Genomic DNA, 22,383 nt, shown 5'->3' on the forward strand with positions numbered 1-22,383 from the left:
TTTTCTCATTGCATATTCTTGCCTCCTTTGTTGAATATTTACTGACCACATAATTGTGGGTTTATTTCTGAGCTTTCTATTCTGTACTATTGATCCATGTGACTTTTTTTTTTTTTTTTTTTTGTGACAGTACCACAGTGTTTTGATTACTACAGCTCTGTGATATAACTTGAAGTCTGGAATTGTGATACCTTCAGTTTTGTTTTTCTTTTTCAAGATTACTTTGGCTATTTGGGATCTCTTATGATTCTATAAAAATTTTAGGATTGTTTGTTCTAGTTTTGTGAAAAATGCTGCTGGTATTTTGATAGGGATTGCATTAAATCTGTGGACGGCTTTGGATAGTATAGACATTTTAGCAATATTTGTTCTTCTAATCCATGAGTATAGAATGTCTTTCCATTTCTTTGTGTTGTCTTAAATTTCTTTCATCAATGTTTTACAGTTTTCAGAGAACGGGTCTTTCATTACCTCTTTGGTTAGGTTTATTCCTAGGTATTTTATTCTTTTTGGTGCAATTATAAATGAGATTGTTTTCTTAATTTCTCCTTTGGCTGCTTCATTATTAGTGTATAGAAGTGCTATGGATTTCTGTATATTGTTTTGGTATCCTGCAACTTTACTGAATTTATTTATCAGTTCTAATAGTTTCTTGGTGGAGTCTTTAGGATTTTCTATATATGGTATCATGTCATCTGAAAATAGTGAGTGTTGTGCTTCTTCCTTACCAATTTGGATGCCTTTTACTCCTTTCTCATGTCTGACTGCTATGGGTAGGACTTCCAGTACCATGTTGAATAAAAGTGATGAGAGTGGACATCTTTGTCTTGTTCCAGATCTTGAGGGAAAATCTCTCAGTTTTTCCCCATTAAGTGAAATGTTTGCTGTACGTTTTTCATATAAAGCCTGTCTTATATTTAGGCATGTTTTCTCTGAAACTACTTTGTTGAGGGTTTTTTTTTTTTTCTACCATGAATGGATGTTGTACTTTGTCAAATGATTTTTTTTTTGAATTATTGAAATGATTGTATAATTGTTATTCTTTCTCTTATTGATGTAATATAGCATGTTAATTGATTTGCAAATATTGAACCACGCTTGCATCTTTGGAACAAATTCTACTTGATCATGGGATTTTAAAAATATCTTGTTGGATTTGATTTGTTAATATTTTGTTGAGGATTTTTGCATCTATGTTCGTCAGAGATATTGGCCTATAGTTCTCTTTTTTGTGTGTTTACCTAATTTTAATATCAGGCTAATGCTGGCCTCATTGAACAAATTTGGAAGTTTTCCTTTTTCTTTTGGAAAAGTACAAAAAGAATTGGCATTAAACCTTCTTTAAACATTTGGTAGAAGTCACTTGTGAAGCTGTCTGGTCCTGGACGTTTGTTTGTTGGGAGTTTTTTGATTACTGGTTCAATCTCTTTGCCAGTAATCAGTCTGTTGAAATTTTCTATTTCTTCCTGATTGGAAGTTCTGGTAGGTTATGTTTCTAGAAATTTGTTCATTTTCTAGGTTGTCCACTTTGTTGTAATATGATTTTTCATAATATTCTCTTACAACCTTTTGTATTTCTGTGGTGTTGATTGTTACTTTTCCTTTTTTGTTTCTTATTTTATTTGACTCTTTTTATGACTCTTATAATTTCTTTTTATGAGTCTGGCTAGAGGTTTATTGATTTTATGGATCTTTTCAAAGAACTAACTCCTGGTTTCATTGATGTGTGTGTGTGTGTGTGTGTGTGTGTGTGTGTGTGTATCATTTATTTCTGCTTTAATCATTATCATTTTTTTTCCTTCTGATGGATTTGGGTTTTGTTCTTCTTTTCCTAACTCCTTTAGGTATAAGGTTAGGTTGTTTGACATTTTTTCTTGCTTCATAAGGTAGGCCTGTAACACTATAAACTTCCCACTTAGACCTGCTTTTGTTCCTTGTGTTTTTATTTTCATTTGTTTCCACGTACTTTTTGATTTACTCTTTGATTTCTTGGTTGACCCATTCATTGTTTAGTAGCATGCTATTTAACATTCATTATTTGTGGTCTTACCATATTTTTTTTCCTGTGGTTGATTTCTAGTTTCATTGTGTTGTGGTCAAAAAAGATACATGGTATGACTTTAATCTTTTCTAATTTCTTGAGGCTTGTTTTATAATATATGATATATTCTGAAGAATATTTCATGTGCACTTGAAAAGAATGTATATTCTGCTGTCTGGGGATGGAATAGTTTGAATATATGTAATAAATCCATCTGGCCCAGTGTGTCATTAAAAGCTGCTCTTTCCTTGATTTTCTGTCCATTGATGTAAGTGGGGTGTTACTATTGATTAGTTCCTTTATATTTGTGCTTAACTGATTTATGTATTTTGGTGCATCCATGTTGGGTGCATAAATATTTACAATTGTTATGTCTTCGGCTGGATTGCCCTGTTAATGATTATATAGACCCTTGTCTGTTGTTACAGTCTTTGTTTTATTTTATTTTATTTTTTATTTTATTTATTTATTTATTTATTTATTTATTTATTCAGTCTTTGTTTTAAAGTCAGTTTGCCTGGGGCACCTGGGTAGGTCAGTTGGTTTAACATCCACTCTTGATTTCGGCTCAGGTCATGATCTCAGGGTCCTGTTATTGAGCTCTACAGTGAGCTCTGGGCTTAGCAGGGAGTCTGCTTCCCCTTTCTTACTCTTACCCTGCTCATGTGCTCTCTCTCTCTCAAATAAATAAATAAATCTTAAAAAAAAAAGTCAATTTTGTCTGATATAAGTATTGCTAACCAGCTTTCTTTTCATATGTATTTGCGTGATAAATATTTGTCCATCCCCTCATTTTCAATCTGCATATGTCCTTAGGTCTGAAGTGAGTCTCTTATTACAGGCAGCATATAGATGCATCTTGTTTTTTTATCCATTCTGTCACCCTATACCCTTTGACTAGAGCATTTAGTCCAATTATGTTCAAAGCAATTATTGATAGGTATATATTATTGCCTATTTATTTATTTATTTGTTGTTTTGTGGATCCTTTCTGTTTCTTTCTTCCCTTCTCTCTTCTTTCTCAATGAGGTGGTTTTCTCTCTCTTTTTCTCTCTCTTTTGCATATCTTTTGCTGGCTTTTTATTTGAGGTTACTATTACTATATATATAACACTATATAACATTTACATATAGCAGTCCATCTTAAGCTGATGGTCACTTAAGTTTGAACCCATTCTTTACTCCTTTCCTCCCCATGTTTTAGGTATATGGTGTTATACTTTACTCTTCTTTTTAAAGATTTTATTTATTTATTAATGAGAGACACAGAGGAGAGAGGCAGAGACACAGGCAGAGGGAGAAGCAGGCTCCATGCAGGGAGCCCAGTGTGGGACTCGATCCCTGGTCTCTAGGATCATGCCCTGGGCCTAAGACAGGCGCTAAACCGCTGAGTCACCCAGATTGCCCCATACTTTATGCTTTTAATTTTATAAATGGTAATGCTATTTCTCATAACTGGTTTTAATTCCATTACACATAATGCTTTCTACTTTTTAATAACCAGAAAATAAATAAGCACTTTAAAAAAACAAAACAAAACTGAATTCAGTATTGCTGGTGTTAATACTGCTAAGCCTATTTCCCTTTGTGACCTCCTCATCCTTCCATTTCTACACTTTTTTTCCTTAAAAAATATGATTTTGTTATGTTCAAATACATAATATATGTATATGATAGGAAGTCCAAAAGGTACAAAGAGTATAGAGTTAAAAAGTAAGTTTTCCTCCCACACAGTTTCTCTGTTGGGGCAACCGCTACTACCAGTTATGTTTCTAAATATCTTCTATATAGTACAAGCATATTGTTTATATAAGTTTTTCTTTTGCACAAAAGATAAAATGTTATGTATATTGCCTGTTCCATATCTGTTGTTTAACAACATATATGGGATTTTGCTCCTTAAGTGTTCATGTGGAGCTTCTCATATTTTTTAACAGATAATTGGCATTATATTATATGGATGTATTGTAATTGTTGTAGCCATTCTTCTTTATCATTTAGACTGTTTACATTTTTGATACTAGAGCTGCAATTAACTGTATTTCACATATATATAAGTTCACTTATAGGATGAATTCCTAGAAATAGAATCCCTATCACAACATCAAATGATTTGGGCATTTAAAAAGCTGGATGCATTTTAAAATGGCTTTTTAAGATAATGTAGTAGTTTATATTCCACCAGCAATATGTGAATCAGCCTTATTCTCCACACCTGTCAACAGAGTCCGTTGTCACAATTTTTGAATGTGGACAGTTTGACAGGTGAAAAATGGTATCCTGTATTTTAATTTACAGTTTTTTCATTATAAGTAAGATTGACTATTGTACACAAGTGTAATAGCTAGATCTACTGGAAACATTTTCTCTACTCAATAGCTTTCTTTTTCACCCTTTTAATCAACAAAATTCCTAATTTTACTCTACTTCAATTTAGCCATCTCTACCTTTATAGTTCTGTTTTCATTTATAACTATAAAAGTTTGATTGAGTGACAATTTATTTGGGTTTAGATTATGAAGTAGGTATATGATTTTATTTATTTTTGTAAAAACAGACACAGTTTTCCCAATATGACTTAGTAAACAATGTATCTTTTCCTCCTCATTCAAAATTCCACCTTTATCACATACTAAATTTCTTTATGTCCCTTGTCTACTTTTGGATTTTTCAGTCTTTTATTTTGATATATATTTTTAATTACTATAGTTCAATAATATGTTTTAGTAATCTGGTTGGCCTGGACATACCTCATTATTTTTATTATTCTGAATTATCTTCACTATTCTTGCATATTAATTTTTCCATATAAATTTTTGAATAAGTTTTTCTGGTTTAGATTTTTTCATTAGAATTTTTTCTTTAAATTTTTAGTATAAAACTGAAAGTTGACATTCTTAATGTTGCATCTTCCTTTCAAATAATGTATTATGTCCCCTTCTTATATACTCCCTCTAAACATTTTAAAGTTACCCTTATATAGGGATGCCTGAGTAGCTCAGCGGTTGAGCGTCTGCCTTTGACTCAGGTTCCGGGATCGAGTCCCACATTGGGCTTCCTGCATGGAGCCTTCTTCTCCCTCTGCCTATGTCTCTCGTGAATAAATAATTAATTAATTAATTAATTAATTATTAAAAAAAAAAGTTACCCTTATACACATCTCACATATTTATCAAAAAGTTTATTCTTAAGCATTTATCATTTTTGTTGCTACTATAAGTGGTATATCTTCTTCCACTAGATCTTTTAATTGGTTACTATATTTATTTATATATGTGGATATATTGCTGATTGATTTCTGTACATTAGTTTTATACCTAGTTACTATACTGAATTCTTTTATTGTTTAATTTATTAAAAGATTTTATTTATTTATTCATGAGAGACGTGAAAGAGAGAGAGAGAGAGAGAGAGAGAGAGGCAGAGACACAGGCAGAGGGAGAAGCAGGCTCCATGCAGGGAGCCTGACATAGGACTCAATCCCAGGTCTCCAGGATCAGGCCCTGGGTTGAAGGCAGTGCTAAACCGCTGAACCACCCAGGCTGCCCTCTTTTATTGTTTTAAATAACTTCTGAATGACTTCCTTTGTCTTATCATCACAAATAAGTATATTTTTTCACTTTTTCAATTCATAATCAAAATTATGTCAGGAACATGGGATCCCTGGGTGGCTCAGCGGTTTAGCACCTGCCTTTGGCTCAGGGCATGATCCTGGAGTCCTCGGATCGAGTCCCACTTCAGGCTCCCAGCATGGAGCCTGCTTCTCCCTCCTCCTGTGTCTCTGCCTCTCTCTCTCTGTGTCTATTATAAACAAATAAATAAATCTTAAAAAAAAATATGTCAGAAACAATGTAAACAATGGCTATGATAAAAGGTATATTTTTAAGAAAGTTTGTATCATTGACTATATATATATTTAAAGTTTTATTAATTTATTTGAGGTAGAGAGAGTGAGAGAGAGAGAGAGAGAAAGAGCACAAGTCGGGCAGAGGGACAGAGGAAGAGGGATAAACAGATTCTCTCCTGGGCAGGAAGCCCAATGTGGGGCTTGATCCCAGGATCCTGTAATCATGACCTGAGCTGAAGGCAGACATTTAATCACCTGAGCCACCCACGCACCCTTGATAATATGTTTTTTGAACCCTTGCCTTGTCTGGACACCCTGGGCCACCAAGTCTTTTTCTCAAAACTCTGCAGTGCTTGTTTGATGTAGTGTTAGAATATTCCTTTCTCTTTTTATTTTTTTTAAGTTTATGTTCACTATGATTATCTCAAGCTTTCTTCTTTGTTACTAATTTCAGTGACATCTATTTTTTCTTACTGTATATGATATATTCATGAGTTCTATAAAGATGCTATTAGGCCCTTTATTGGATTCATCAGGTCTGCAATTTTTCTTTGCAGCTCATAGTCTGTAGTTTTATCATTTTGTCTTCCAGCACTTATTTTATTGAATTTATTTTCTTTAAGTTCTTCTATAGCATGAATCATGAGTAATTTATTTCTACTCCTTGAATTATAGTTTGAGCTATTTGTCTTATTTCTCTCTTCCTTTTATTTTCAGGTTATAAAGACCATGATCACCTACGGGTAGCATGAGTTCAGGAGCCAGACAATTCTATTCTGTCTCTCTCACTATTTGCATAATTTCAGGCAAGTTATTGAATCTCATATCTGCATATGCAATAAAGTAGCACACTGGAATTCTTACAACAATGAAAGAGGTATATAGATATATTGTTATACACACAACACTTAGAACATATAGTAAAGTGCTATGTATGTGTAAGTGCCCAATGTACAGTAAGTGCTTAATAAATTATACTCATGATACTTCTTTTTCATTTTGATTATGGTATTTTTACAATTATTAAAATGTTCAGGATTTTGGGAAGTTCAATCAGACACTATTTGTTCTGATATAGTATATGTGACTAGTTTATTCTTTTCATTTACACCTATAAACATTTTGCTTTTCCTTCTGAGTTATGGTGGAGGATCTAGATATTTTGCGTTCTAATCACTTCAGCAGCTGAGGCAACAACTGAGGAAGGAATTGTGGGAGGGCTCAGTGAAGGCTGTAGTCAAGTCTGCCATTTTTCTTAGAACACCCAAATCCTGCTATCTCTGAAATCCTTGTCCTACACCAGGGTACATCTTCTTGGGTAGTTTCTCTCATTCAAGGTGTGGTTACAGAACCATAACTTCCATCAGAGAATACCAGCATTACTGCTAACTTCCCTCACTTTAAGGTCCTCCTAACAGCAAGTTTCAAATTTGAACTACTCTGGGGCAGCCTGGGTGGCTCAGCAGTTTAGCGCTATCTTCGTTCGGTCCAGGGCATGATTCTGGGGACCCAGAATTGAGTCCCACGTCGGGTTCCCTGCATGGAGCCTGCTTCTCCCTCTGCCTGTGTCTCTGCCTCTCTCTCTCTCACATGAATTAATAAAGAAATAAAATCTTTAAAAAAATTTTTGAACTACTCTGTAAAGAGGTAAAGCCACGCTCAATGTACTCTTTCTAGATTTACCTGTATCTGTGAGATGTCTCAGGATTTTGTCAGTTACCAACCTAATTTCAGGAGGGGAAATGGGGAATGGGGTAGCATCTGAGCTTTTCTAACTTCTCTTAAACTGTGTGTGCCTTTTGTCACAGTTTTTTAAGAGTATCATATTAAGCTGTGCTTCATTCCTTCTTTCATCACTTTTAGAAAAAAATCTTGACGTTGTTAGTGATTTCTCTTTTGTGTTGTTCATTTTGTGAGTTATTGGGGGAGAGAATTTCTGTGAGCAGATAAGACTACTCTGTTTTCATAACCTAGAAACTGTTTCTTCAGTAGTACATATATCCTGCTTCATGGAAAACTTTGCCTATAGAACTTATTATTATTAATTATTATTATTATTTTGAAGTATAATTAGCATACAATATTATATTAATTTCAGGTGTACAATATGATGACTTAAAATAATGGGCATTATTTTTATTTATATCTGATACTTCTATGCTCAGTCTTTCCTTATATATGTAGGATTCACTTTCATATCTATGTTAGCTGGGCAACATGTGCTCCTGACAAAGTCCATCCTGTTTCTAATTATTCCATTTATCATCTATCTGCCTTTAGGTCACTTATAATGGACACAAGTGAGAAAAGGATGGCTAACATGAGGAATAGTTAAATTACTATCAAGAATGATATCAATAGGTCTGGATTCTAGGCTCAGTCTAACAGTCTTATATTTAATAGTTACAATTAGAGATATCTAGGTGGTTCAGCAGTTGAGTATCTGCCTTTGGCTCAGGGCATGATCCCCGAATTCAGGATTGAGTTCCGCATCAGGCTCCCTGCAGGGAGCCTGCTTCTCCCTCTGCCTGTCTCTCTCTCTCTCTCTCTCATGAATAAATAAAATGTTTTAAAAATAAATATAAATTTATAAATTTACATCAAAAATCAATTATTCTAAAATAGAATGTAATATATACATAATAGCCAGTAATTCATATAAAAGATCTACATATGTAAATATGTAATTTGGATAGAACCAACAAAAAGGGTCTTAAAAACAAAGCGAACACAATTTTGCATTATATTAGATAAGCAAAGTATGGAGCTCATATATAAAACTCTATTCACTGTGGTCTGTACTTATAATCATATAAAGGGATCTTTTTATGTAATTCTGTATATTGTTATTTAGGTGGGATATTGCCAACCTTGAGAAAATTCACAGGATGGAAACAGTAGAGTAGAGGTCTGAAAATCATGATGTATCAGGAATGGTTGATAAATTAGAGTTTCTTAGTCTAAAGGAGAGAGGCCTAAATGTAGACTTGACAGTGTCCTACAAATGAATGAAGGGCTGTCCTTTGAAGAGTTGTCCATTGCAGCTGGAGAGGCAGGAATGAGATTAATAGATAATTTCAAAGGAATTCCAGCTTTTGGCTCAATTTTGGGCAGGAGAGAATCAGTGAATGGGGCAGTCTCCCAAGTGAATGGCTGTCACCAGTGTTGGAAAGCTGTTTCTTCCCAGTGCATCGAAGCAGAAATTGAAATCTTTGTAAAAACCTGTGTCTATATTTATCTGGTGGTACTATAATAATTATTATGTATATGTACATTCCACCACTATACTGGGACCACTACCTCCCTTGAGGGCACACCATGCTTCTATCTCCAACTTGTAGTTGCATAAGTAAAAGGCATTTGTTACTATTTTGCTAAATACATAATTGAATGTGTACCTTTTGAGAGATTAGAATATTTGACACTTAAAAGTTCTTGCACATCAACATTATTATGATTTTAAAAAACTGGTAGGTACCACTCTCCATTTATTCAAATGAGTGGATATATGAAAGATAATTTTCCCATATGATTCAGTTGCTCATGAATATTTAGCAAATATTTTTGGGTTCCCAGGAAGCAACTATTGAAGTTTTTCTTCCTAAGATTAATGGCCTATACTGAACAAACTGTATATACTTTCTTCATTCATGACTATAGGGACTGACTTACCTAGATAAATATGCTTCATTTGTTTCCTTTTTATTTTCACCTTTTCCTTTTCCTAACTGCCCTCTTTTTAGCCTTGACTCTAATTCTCAAATTTTCTTAAGATTTTTTTTTTGTACAAATTTCCAACTTTCAGTGGATTCTTGGTAGGATCTCGTAACTGGCTAACCCATAACATATTTCATGTTTACAAATCTCTAAGTTGGCATTTTTTAATGGAGTTTAAATGCAGTGATTTTATCTTTCCTGTAACTTTTCTATTGAGGGATAAAGGGCCCAATGTCTCTAGTTGCAACTGAATTATGCTCAGAGACAAAGTCTGTGTGGTACAGGCTTTTGACTGACAGCCCATAGCACCTGGAGTCATAGTTCATGAAAGAAAAATACCACAATTTTTAATTTCATTGGATCTCAATGTTCTGTAGGAGGAAAAGAAATTAATGTATGCTGGTTGATGAATTTGGGCACCAAAATGGATTTAGTTAGGGGATTGCAATGAATTTAGCATGAAGCTGGTCCTAGCCAAAAGAGGACTGTGTTATTTTAGTCTAGATAAATGACTGTATTTTAAGAAGATATTTGGGAGAAAAGCCAAAACTTCTTTATTTATTGACATTCTTTTGATTTAGCACTTTGAACTGCTTGGCTTAACAAATGTTTTTGAAATAAAATATTTATTGAGTGAATGGATGATTACTTTCTGCATGTGTTTGCTTCTTAAAAAAAGTAAAGAAGAAAGAAGAACACTTTAAAATTTTGGGGCCCTAACACGTACCTGGAATCTCATTAAATTCTCACAATAACCAAGGTAGCTGCCTAATATTCCCATTTAACAATTAGGTAAAGGAAGGGTTTCAACTAAGGTGCTGTTCAAATCCTAATAAAATGCTTTGCTGCTGCTCATAAAATAGATTTATGGTCATAGTATTTAAAAAGGCAACACATTTTCTTTTAAGACTTTAAAAAGTGCTATATAGGTAAATATTTACCTCAGCAAATATTTACAGCTAGGTAAATAGGGTTTGCTGTGTGAATTATAGAACTTTTGAATGTCAAAAAAGTCAAAGCTACATCTACTGTAATGCATTTTTGAAATCTGAAGTTTTCTTGGTAAAATAATTTTGACTTTAAAGATTTGTTAAGGACCTGTTAATCATAAATACCGTTAAAAATTATGACCTAGCTCTAAACAGCAAAAAGTAAACTAAGAAAAGAAACAATAGCCACATGTTAACCTCAAAGAGCAAATGAGAAGAGTGGCATCATTCTTTAATTTCCAAAAGGATTTAGCAAATGTAATCAACTGTTTTACCCTCCTATAACATTAGCATGTATACAACAGAGAGATTACAATGGCCTTATCTGTAGTTTGTTTTTTCATAAATAAATAATTTGCTAGAAGATTTCTGGGGAGAGCTTTTTTACAGATATCATTATAAAGATTGACTAAATACTAGCTCAGAGAAAAAGCCTCCCAATCCACAAGGATATGTCTTTTATCCATAAATAATCAGAGACTAACCATGTACATATTCAAGAAATTCTGTAGAAGGTACCTGGGAACAAGGTGAACTCATCAAATGTGTTGTTCTTTGTCCAATTAAAAAAAGAAGCCTTGTTCTTTTGGGGGAGAGAGAGTGGTGATTGAGGTACAATATATCTCCAAGAAGACTAGTTCTCTGGCTTAACACAAATAGGCATTTTCTCTTTGACTCTGAATATTATATTTCAATAAGAGGTTTCACTACACATGCAGTCAAGTAAATGCCTTTGTGTACTCAAGGGAACAATTTGGTAATTCAAAAGGACTGAAAAATTTCAGCACTAAAAGGAAAATGTTGTGTTTTGAGACCTCATGACAAACAGCTGAATTTGCCATTTGTGCTTATTAAGTATCATTGTTAAACAGAATGGTCCTTCAGCACAGATAGGTCTACCTGCCATTTAGAACTCAGAGCCCAGGACATGGGACTAAATTAAGAGTAAACTCTGCCTTGCTTTCAGAAACACACTTGCATATGCATTAAAAAATGAATAAACATTATAATTTACCCCATGGTAAGAAAGAGGGGAATGTATGGTATCCCTTGATGCAGTTCATGGTTGGATGCCAGTAAGCAAAGTAGTTGCATAAATTGTGTGCTCAGTTTTCACCCAGGGGTCTGGTGAACTGCTTGGATATGAACAGCTGAATTGTGGACATCTGAAAACTTTGCTATCCTAAACACTTTTGAGTTATCATGGTAAGGTGATAGCAGTCCAGCTTGTTAGAGAACACCATCATCAAAGCTATTCATGGACATAGGGAATTAAAACAAAATGGTTTTAGTACTGGCAATCTCTGTATTATGTGTAGGGGTGATGCATTTAATTCTCAACTAAAATCTTAGTTCATTCAAATGTTCATGGAGTACTTCTCTTTTGCTCAATAACTGTAGCTCTAGGCCTATATGCCAAAATTCAGGTTGTAGAATAATTTACCAAGTAACCATCTCCGAAAACTGTCAGAGGAGTTCCTCACATCAACTCTGAGGAAGTTCACTCTAGCCAGATTAGTGTCAGAGAGAGAAAAGACAAGAGTTGATGGAGGAACAAGGACAGATTAGAAAAAAAAAATGAGTATGCAAATAGAGACAAGTCATAAACTTCATTCAAATGAGATCTCTGAAATTTTCTGTCTGTAATACCAGATGTATGCCATATTAATATTTAATCAAGCTGCATAGTAAACCTGTCAAGTAGGCTATTAAGAAAAATTAAAATAAAAATCCTCAATAATTTAGAAACTGGTTTTTGATTAGCGAGCCTTTAAGCAAAGTGCTAGATGCTTCAAATACTCTTTCATCCCAATCTCTTGAACAGATAGTTACAGTAAAGTTTGAAAAAAAGGGGTCCAATGCAAGGGTTTTTTACTCCTGGCAATAAAATCATTCATCTTAGACCTTGGCCATTTCTTTTTCTGCTTGCCATACCACAGTGATTGATGGTCATGATCTGTCTTGGACTCTCCTTCATCTCCCCAATTCCTTCCACTTACTGCTCAGAATTTGGTCACAGACTAAATCTAGGGCTTGCATTTTCTTTTTCAGTGTTCATTAAATGCTTCCAACTTGCACAGGTCTGGGCAGAAATCATAAACTCAGTGTTTTAAGTGTTAGAATTAGCAGCTCATTCATCCCCTTAACTTAGGTTGACCCATGTTTAAGAAATTGTACAGAGTCCAGCTTCCCCAGGGAAGATGCATGTGGAGATGCATGCATAAGAGAATACTGAAATGGAATTTAGTATTAAACTTATTTAATACTAAATTTATTTATTTAAATTTAGAGAATACTGAAATGGAATTAGGGACAAAATGGAATTTTGTCCCTGGAGGAGAGGGAGATAATAGGGGGCAAGAAATGCTGTGGCAAGAAATTTAGATTTTTACCTAGTGGCAATGAAAGACCACTAGAGACTTCTGAACAGGGCTAAGCAATGAAGAGAGCTGTGATTTTTGCAAGATTTATCTAGGTATAAGCAAGGAGGGAGGAATTGGCAATGGAGTCTATTGCAGTAGATCAGACAAGATATAATGAAGATATGGACACCACAATAATGGCAGTGGAGATTTTAAAAAGACCAGTTGTGTTGGAGGTAACGCCCAAAGAATATGATGACTGATATAATAAAAGCCGTAGTCAAGAGAGAAGAATCAAAATAAAATTAAACTAAGCTTTTTAATTTGGTGACTGGGATAACCTTTAACTTAACTAGAGAGGCCAGAAGCAAGAAAAGATTGCACTGGTGAAGGGTATGTGGTAGAAGTTAGTATAAAGGGGACATCATGGGGTCACTTCTCAACATGCTTAAAGCTACTTCTGCACATGGAGCCTACTGAAATGTTAGCCCATACTAGGAAAACTAAGGAAAAATACATACATATAAACATATATGCCCATTTTCATAAAAGAGATTCATGCGCCACATCATAACTCGGACACTGTTAGAAATAAATTCATACAGAGCCAGAGAGAACATAGCTGCATATATAATACACGTGCATGTATGTACGCTAATGGCAATATATTTTGTGTGTGTATATGCATATGCATGCAGAAATCTGAGTTAACACACAAAAATATTTATATAGGCTCCATCTGGAATTGCTGAATATTAAGAAATTTTAATTAACTCTTAATTTGTTAAGTCAACAAATAATAGTAAAAACCAAGATTGTAAAAACACTGGAAGAGGCCCTTTTAAAGCATTGGGATGAGTATGTGCTTTGCTTTTTAAAATTCAAATGTTAGTCAATTATGATAATAAAAAGAGTAAAAGTAGTATAAACATGTATTTAAAATTTACAATTATTATTCTGAGAATAACCTTATAAATTAGATATTCAGATTATATCTGTTTTGCAGATGAGGAAGTTTGAGGTACAAGGAGATTAAGACACCTGTTCTGGGACCCACAGCTACTTAAGCCTGAAGTACCTTACCACTACATATGTGGATTTTCTTTTTTTTTTTTTTTTTTTTAAATTTTTATTTATTTATGATAGTCACACACAGATAGAGAGAGAGAGGCAGAGACACAGGCAGAGGGAGAAGCAGGCTTCATGCACCGGGAGCCCGACGTGGGATTCGATCCCGGGTCTCCAGGATCGCGCCCTGGGCCAAAGGCAGGCGCCAAACCGCTGCGCCACCCAGGGATCCCCATATGTGGATTTTCTAATGACTGAGGTATACACATTATAAATAGCCATTAATATAATGACTTTTATAGTTAGAGTATTTTATACTTATTTTTTCTTCTTATACAAAGATAAGAGTTATAATCTTCACTGCATTTTCACTCTGTACGATTATAGACCTATATAACTGTAACATACAGATAGGTGTGTGTGTGTGTGTGTGTGTGCATGTGAAAAAAATAAAATATGTTTAAAAATATTTTTTAAATAATAACTACAGAAATATTTTTGCTAGATGGACTTTATCACTCTTGGTTTGAATAAAGTGGCTTAAAAAAGCCACAAGCAAGTCTACTTTTGGGTATTAAACAAAGTTATGATCTTAACATTTTCAGTTTTAGAACTTGGCCTTAAACTAGTTGTATAATCCTTAAGCACTAACAACATCTTAAAAGAAGACATCTCTTTTCTTATATAGGTTAAGGCTTTCTTGGCTCAGGCCACAGAAACAAGTATGCACATGTTTAATTATACAGCTTCTTAGAAATTATGACTTAGAGTGTTCTTGGGAAAGTCACTAGAAAAGACTTTTATTGTAAGCCAATTTCCTGGGAAACCACATGCCCACTTCAGATTTTCTTCCTTGCGTATTTTTGGTTGCTTGGCAAATTTAAATGAATTTGCCTAATCACTACTTCCTATAATGATTATCCATTTTTTTCCCTAAACTGTCCACAAACAGACACCCCAGCTGCTTGCAATGACCAAATCCATTTTACATATTAGGAAAAGACATTCTAAATTATTAGTGCATATTACCCAAATATTCATTACTGAAATACATAGCTATAAATCACCAGCCAGATAATTCTGGTTGAATATTGGGAAGATCAGCACTGCTATAGAGACAGAATCACGTATTAAAGGTCATTTCAGAATTAATACTTTGTACAATTATGGAATAAACATAAGGGTATGGAATTAGAAAACTATACATTTAGCTATATCACAAATTATTTTTCAAGGATCCCTTAACACTGTATTTATATAACCAGAAAAAAAAAATAAACAAAACCAAAAACAACTCTAAAACAAAAATAGTTGGGCATTAAGACTATCTATAAAATAGATTTTTATTTATTTTTTTTAAAGATTTTATTTATTTATTCATGAGAGGCACAGAGAGAGAGAGAGAGAGAGAGAGAGAGAGAGAGGCAGAGACACAGGCAGAGGGAGAAGCAGGCTCCATGCCAGGAGCCTGATGTGGGACTCCATCCCTGATCTCCAGGATCACGCCCTGGGCTGAAGGTGGCGATAAACCGCTGAGCCACCCGGGCTGCCCAGATTCTTATTTTTTATTATAACTGTTCAAAACAGTTAATGTAGCCATATTCACCATTTTTATATTAAATATTCTTGATGAATCTTTAATATAAAGTGAGAAAGTCAGTATTCAGGTATTTCTCCAATTCCAGATACTTGACAAAATATAGGATAAATTCCGAATATTACCTTGACAGGGATTTCAGACAGATATGTTCCAATTATGCCTACTGGATCTCCTTTCCAAATGCATCATAGTCCTTTCAACACGTTTAAAAGTGAATTCCTACTCTTCTCCCCACAGGGTCTCCTCCCCAGTCTTTCTAATCTCATAGATGGCACCCTAATCCATTCAATTGCTTCATTAGAAAACTGGGCCTCATCCTTAGACACACCCCACATCTACAGCAATAAGTGGAATCAATCCTATTTCCAATATATAGCTCAACTCTATCCATTTTTCTTAACTTTCTCCAAGTAACTCCTACCTGATCTCTGTTTCCATTCATGCCCCTTCAATGCATTTTCTTCACAGGAGCCATATGATCTTCTGAAAATGGCTAATTTGATCATGTCACTCCTAGGGTGGAAATTTTGCAGTAATTTCTTGCTGCACTTGAAATAAAATCAGCAAGGCTTTGCATAATCTGACCTCACTTACCTTGACAATATCATTTTATGTCATTCATTATCTTATTATTAAACATCAGTCACAACTTTTTTAATTTAGTGACTGGGATAACCTTTAACTCTTCCAGTTCCTGGAAGGTATCAAGATCTTTGTCAGGGCCTTTATACATACATTCCTTTATGTCTGTCTGGATGCTCTCCTTCACTTTTTATCTGGCTAACTTCTATTTTTCTTTTTCTTTCAAGGTTTAGCTGATGTGGCAATTTTTTTTTCTTTTTCTTTTTTAAGATTTTATTTATTTATTCATGAGACACACACACACAGAGAGAGAGAGAGAGAGAGAGGCAGAAGCAGGCTCCATCCATGTAGGGAGCCTGACATGGGACTCAATCCCAGGTCTCCAGGATCACGCCCTGGACCGAAGGTGGCGCTAAACTGCTGAGCAACCCAGGCTGCTCCTGAAGTGGCACTTTCTTAAAGAAGTCTTTTTATGACTCTCTATTTGTTTGGCCACTTTATAATCTTTAACATTCATTCTAGCATGTTTCCCAATTTACATTATATGTATTTTCTAGAAAGGGCTCTCCTCTCCTTGAACAAGAACCATTTCTACTTTTTTTTCATGAATCTCCACTGTTAGCCTCTGTGCCAGGAACATAATAAATGCCTAATATTTTTTGAATCACTGAAGGACTACATTGATGAACACCTCAAGCTAGCTCTGTATTATACACATATCATTGAGGCTAGTTAGCCCAGTTGGCTAGAGAGTTGATGCTGATTATAGAGAATGCCCATGTGCTCAACAAGCATAGATAAAGACCTGTGGGCATGTGTTAAAATTTTAAATGTACTGGAACATTTTGTCTCTTTTGGTTAAGATAAACCATGACACATGCTCCATCACAGAATTGATTTGATTTTGCCTTGCATTAAAGCAGTTGACTTTATGTCTTTCTCTCCCATGAGAACTTTCTGATTCTTCCAGCAGAATCACATCTGATTCATCTTCATCCTCCCTGTTGTATGAGTGTTTCCATGGTGTGAGCTCAATATTGGTAGAAATTTATTTTAAATATATCATCATTTGAAAGCAAAGAATTATAAGGTGCCAAGTGATGTTAACATTGCAAAGTATCATCTTATTTAGTGTAGAATCTAATTTAATTATTCAGTTTACTGATTCAGCACTCCCTGTGTCTAAGGCACTGGGAAAGGCATTAGGAATTTAAACGATGACTAATTAACATCTCTTCTTTTCTCATGTGTCAATAACTTTATATAGAAAAATAAATCCCTATTAGTGACCCCTCCATGGTGACAGTACAGAAATGTATGATTGAATCAACATAATCCCAATGGGACACCCCTCTATAGGGATCTGTTGGAGCCTGCTTCCTGGGATATGAGGTTAGTTCTAATAATAGTTTCCTGATTCTTCATGTCTCAGTAGACCAAACCTGTTATTCCTATGCCATGCACTTTTGGGTTATTGCCTAGGTATTCTTGGTGGATTATGCTTACTTGTCCCCACTTCCCCTTTTTTCTGTCATAGGGCAATTCCTATCCTACTCTTTGCTCAAAGGAGAAAACAGTTCAGACTGAACTAAACCAGCCAGAGGGGGCCCTAGTTTCAAAGATAAAGGTCCCCAAAATCTATTCTTGATTAAATTAAGGAGTTTTGGCTATGGATTCCCCAGAACCTTGAAGTGCTCTGCTGAGCAGCTGGAGGTCATCAAGTGACTCAGCTAGCAGGAGGCCTGTTAATGGACGTTAATAATTTGCTGAGTGCTTCAAAGTGGTATTTGCTTTAGGGCTGTGCTGAATAATTGCTGCTAATTGAATTGTAGAAATACCTACTTGTTATTTATAAATAGTACATTTTTTTTAATAGAAACAATGTGATGCTCAAATTGTTTATCTTTAAAGCACCTTGTACATATGATTTTAGTAAATGTGTAGAGGTTAGAAAGCCTCTTCTTTCATACTTCCAGACATTGTGGTATGCAAGTACTGTATTTTTTCCAGATTTAATTATGTGATTTTAATGCATTTGAATTTAGCCCATGAGGCATATTTGTATATTTTCATTACATTACCAAGCAATTGTAGCAAGAGCTGAAACTATTTGTAGTAAACAATACTACAAATAACATGTATATATATAGGTAATATTTATTTGGCACTCAGTTTGGGCCAGTCACTCTTCTAAATGTTTTATGTGAATAGGCTCATCTAATCCTCACATTTCTAGGGGCAAATGCTATTAGTATCTGCATTATGTAGATGAGAAAATTAAGGCTTAGAGAGGTTAAGCAATTTGATCACAGTCAAACAGCTGGTGAGCCATAGAGGAGGGGTTTCTAACCTAGCACGTTGGCTTTGGAGGTTACACTTCTAATGAGTAAGATTTAGTTAAATATTTAATTTTCATAAACCCCATGGATAGGGTTTATCTGTATTTGGGTAGTATCTGGGACAGATCCCCATTGATCTCCATTTAATAATGAGGGGATTGGTCCAACCACTATCGCTCAGCTGGTAAGCGGCTGAACCAAGCTTTTAAACTCTGTCCTAACTCTTGGATCTGAGATCTTAAATACTACCCATTACTGCCTTCCAGAGAAGGCACTGTACCTTATTTCCTTTTTAATCTCATACAACCTTAGAAATTAAGTAGATTTTAAGAGAAAGAAAAATGATTTACTCAATATAGTAACTATCCAGTCATAATCTTCTAAAAGTATTTAAAAATACTGTTAAGCCAATTATTGGATTTTTCTAAAATATTTGAAATACTGTTAAGCTAATATTAAATGTCATCATTCTAAAGAGCCGAGCTCAAATGACTATTTTAAAAATTAGTCTACTAATTCATCTCACTGTTCATGTGATTCCCCAGGGTAAGCACAATTACCTCACTGTTCATGTGATTCCCCAGGGTAAGCACAATTACCTCACAATTTGTGAGCATTTTAAAAAAAAATAAATTTTAACTTATTCTGACTATTGTAAGTATAAAATGTTATGTATTACTTGTTGGGTGTGACACACAAGACCATTACAAATCGAAACAAATCACAACAGTAGTATCAAAATATAATAACTGTTATTTCAGGATAAACTGGTTTAATTATTATCATTCATATTACTGTTTCACTAAATGAGGAGTTACCATTTATATCTTAAAAATTAGAATTTATATGCCAGTGAGGTTATGATGATACAATAAGATTAAAAATTTATAGAAAAATACAAATGGTTTATTTTTATAAGAACATTGCTTATAAGGATTCCTAAATAAATCTGCCCTTTCTTTCTCTGAGTTTGTATTTAGAGTATTGATTTCCTTGACCTTCTGTATAAACCCCTATTGCACGATTTCAAATCTCTAGGTAAGCACCGAATGTCACAGCATAAAAGAAGAGAATAGATCATAGGTGTATTATGGCATACATTTTAGCCAAATGGTTTGTCACAGGCGTCTTATGGTGAGTTACTTATTATTTTTTTTATTATTTTTTACCTTTAGGCCCTTTGAACAGTTTGATTTCCACAACAGTCTCCAAAATGGGTCGTCTTCTACGAACGTACAGTCGCACGATAGACCCTGCTTCTTTGAGGGCTTCCACCGCTTTACTGTGGGAAACCTCTGACACATCAACCTCGTTCACCCGCAAGATACAATCATTGACCCTGAAAGAAAGGAAAAGAGGTAAAAGTTAGGGGTGGCTAGGAAGCTTTCTTAAAGAATATTATCATTGGTAGCTAACCTTAAGAAGTGGGGTAGCAAAGAGCATAAGCAATTTTAAAATGTTTCTATTTGGAGGAAACTATTCAAGTGAACTCCCCAGCCTTCCCAGCCTTTCCAAATGGACTGCATTACTGGTCAGGCCCCATCTGATACTCCAGTCCCCTGGGACGGTGAGCATCTGCACAGGTTGCAGTTAGAAGGACATATTTTAAGGCCTCTATCAGTTACATCATTATTTTGATTGGTTTTAACTGGTTTGACTGAGGGTTATGATTGCAGTGGTTCTCAGAATTTTCTATGGATTATACAGACATACCAAATGTAATCTTATAGATTAATTTTTCTTGAATTTTTAATTTGCTACTTAAAAAGGTAATATATAGTCATTTTAGAAAATCTGAAAAATGTAACAATGTAGAAAGAAGAAAAAATATACATGATCCAATCATCTAAAATAAACCAGTTAGCTTTCTGGTAAACTCTCTTCCTGTGTTTTTTTTCTCCCCACCCCCTGCCCCCACTCAAATTCATCTTACAATATTATAGATGCCAAAGTTCAGATTTCACAAAATTCAAAGAAAATCTCAGATAATCTTTGCCTTAAGTATTTACTTTGAAAGCTAAGAATTATGGTAACTAAACGCTCCTTTTGGGCATTTTCTCTTGGGAAGGAATAATTTGACTTTTCTATAAAACTGCCTAGGTAATTTGTATTTATGTAGCTATAGACTTCAAATCTCTTTTAGATTCATGATCATTAGTAAAAAATTTAATAATGGTTAAACATACAAGGCTTGAGACTGAAAGATATCCTTCCTTCACTATGAATATGCACTCTAGTATTTCCCATTTCAATTTACTGTGTTGCTTAGAGTAAAAAATAAGGGATTAACCTTGCTTAACTTCCTTGTCCCACCACCACATTCACATCTACCTGCCAAGTATATCTGCAACCTATCCACATTTTTTTTACATGTAAACATATATTTTTAAATTTTTTCTGTATAATTTTTTTATTGGAGTTTGATTTGCCAACATATAGTATAACACCTAGTGCCCATCCTGTCAAGTGCCCTCCTTAGTGCCATCACCCAGTCACTCCATCTCCCCACCCACCTCCCTTTCCACTATCACTTGTTCATTTCCCAGACTTAGGAGTCTCTCATATTTTGTCACCCTCTCTGATATTTCCCACTCATTTTCTCTCATTTCCCTTATAATCCCTTTCACTATTTTTTATATTCCCCGAATGAGTGAAACCATATAATGTTTGTCCTCTTCCAATTGACTTACTTCATTCAGCATAATACCCTCCATTTCCTACCCACATTTCTTAATCTGCACTGCTGCCCCCTGGTTGAAGTCAATATCATCTCTCACCTGGATTATTTCTACAGCTTCTACCTATTCCCCCTGGATTCTCTCTTGCCAACTTTTAATGCATTCTCCACACAGTGGCCAGGGTAAAGTGAATATGATTGGTTGCTTATTCACCTTCCATTCCCCATTTCCTTTATCCCAACAGTGCCTGCTTTGCTCAGGACATCCATTCCTTAGCAAATATTTGTTAAATGAATGAAATAATAAGCCTAAATTCAATTACTAGGCCTTCTATTTCCTAAGTTTGTAAACACTGATAATTAGCCTCTTAGCCTCTATGTTCACATCTACAAATAGATATAATAGTAATATCTACAATAAAGACTTACTTATGGGGAAGATTAAATGAGATTATGTACATGTAAATCTTTAGCAAAGAGTCTGGTATGTAATGAGCACCTAATAAATGGTTATTGGTAGCACTGAAAAATTTGATTTGTATTATTTTAGCTATTATATCCTTTCCATAATCTTGTGAATAAGACATTATCCACATTACAGAAATGAGGATTGTTTCAAGTGCTCAAGTTCTTTGTCTAAAGCTGTTAGCAATTTGGGTAGAGATTAGATATAATTTTAGGTCTTCCAATTTCAAAAGTTGGGCTCTCTCCTCTTAGGATCATGTATATCTAAATGTGGCAAACAGTTTCATGTATATTGTGTACCTCAATTCAAAATTATAACATGGTAGTGGAAATATTATACAAAAAGTATGGGCAGAATATTTTATAATTTTCCCCCCATAACTTCTCTATACCTATTTGGGGAGCTGAGTTATAGAGACTCTTGTCTCAATGAGAACCCTGATTAGCTTCAAAATTCTGAGGTGAAACATTTCACTTATTAAGATTCAATGATGTCATTTCATCATAACAGATGCTATGTCTTTAATACGTTTACACATTTCCTCTCTGACTGACAAAAAAAAAAAAAAAAAAAAAACACCCACCATGGAAAATTACCAATTAAAATGGTTTTGAGAATGTAGGCAACACGGGTGCCAGCCGCCCTGCAGCAGCTGGTCCTTTGAGAGTGGGTAATTTTGTCATCTCATAATAAT

The 22,383-nt window shown here is 34.5% G+C and overlaps 1 protein-coding gene and 1 long non-coding RNA gene across 31 annotated transcripts in view; one reads left to right on the plus strand and one right to left on the minus strand.

Annotated features, from left to right (window-relative positions):
- The window catches only part of LOC140615583 (uncharacterized), a 29,473-nt gene extending 22,779 nt beyond the window's left edge, over positions 1 to 6,694 (plus strand). Inside the window, exon 3 of the long non-coding RNA XR_012016090.1 lies at positions 6,606 to 6,694. This is a non-coding gene — a long non-coding RNA (uncharacterized lncRNA). The remainder of the gene's footprint in view (positions 1 to 6,605) is intronic.
- DLG2 (discs large MAGUK scaffold protein 2) overlaps positions 1 to 22,383 on the minus strand; it is a 1,975,849-nt gene that overhangs the window by 522,991 nt on the left and 1,430,475 nt on the right. For all 30 annotated transcript variants that reach the window (XM_072794850.1, XM_072794842.1, XM_072794854.1 and 27 more), the window contains one exon: positions 19,716 to 19,885. In XM_072794850.1, the coding sequence (XP_072650951.1) occupies positions 19,716 to 19,885 (170 nt within the window). The remainder of the gene's footprint in view (positions 1 to 19,715; positions 19,886 to 22,383) is intronic.

This window comes from Canis lupus, chromosome 23 (genome assembly GCF_048164855.1).
Source record: "Canis lupus baileyi chromosome 23, mCanLup2.hap1, whole genome shotgun sequence".
NCBI lineage: Eukaryota > Metazoa > Chordata > Mammalia > Carnivora > Canidae > Canis > Canis lupus.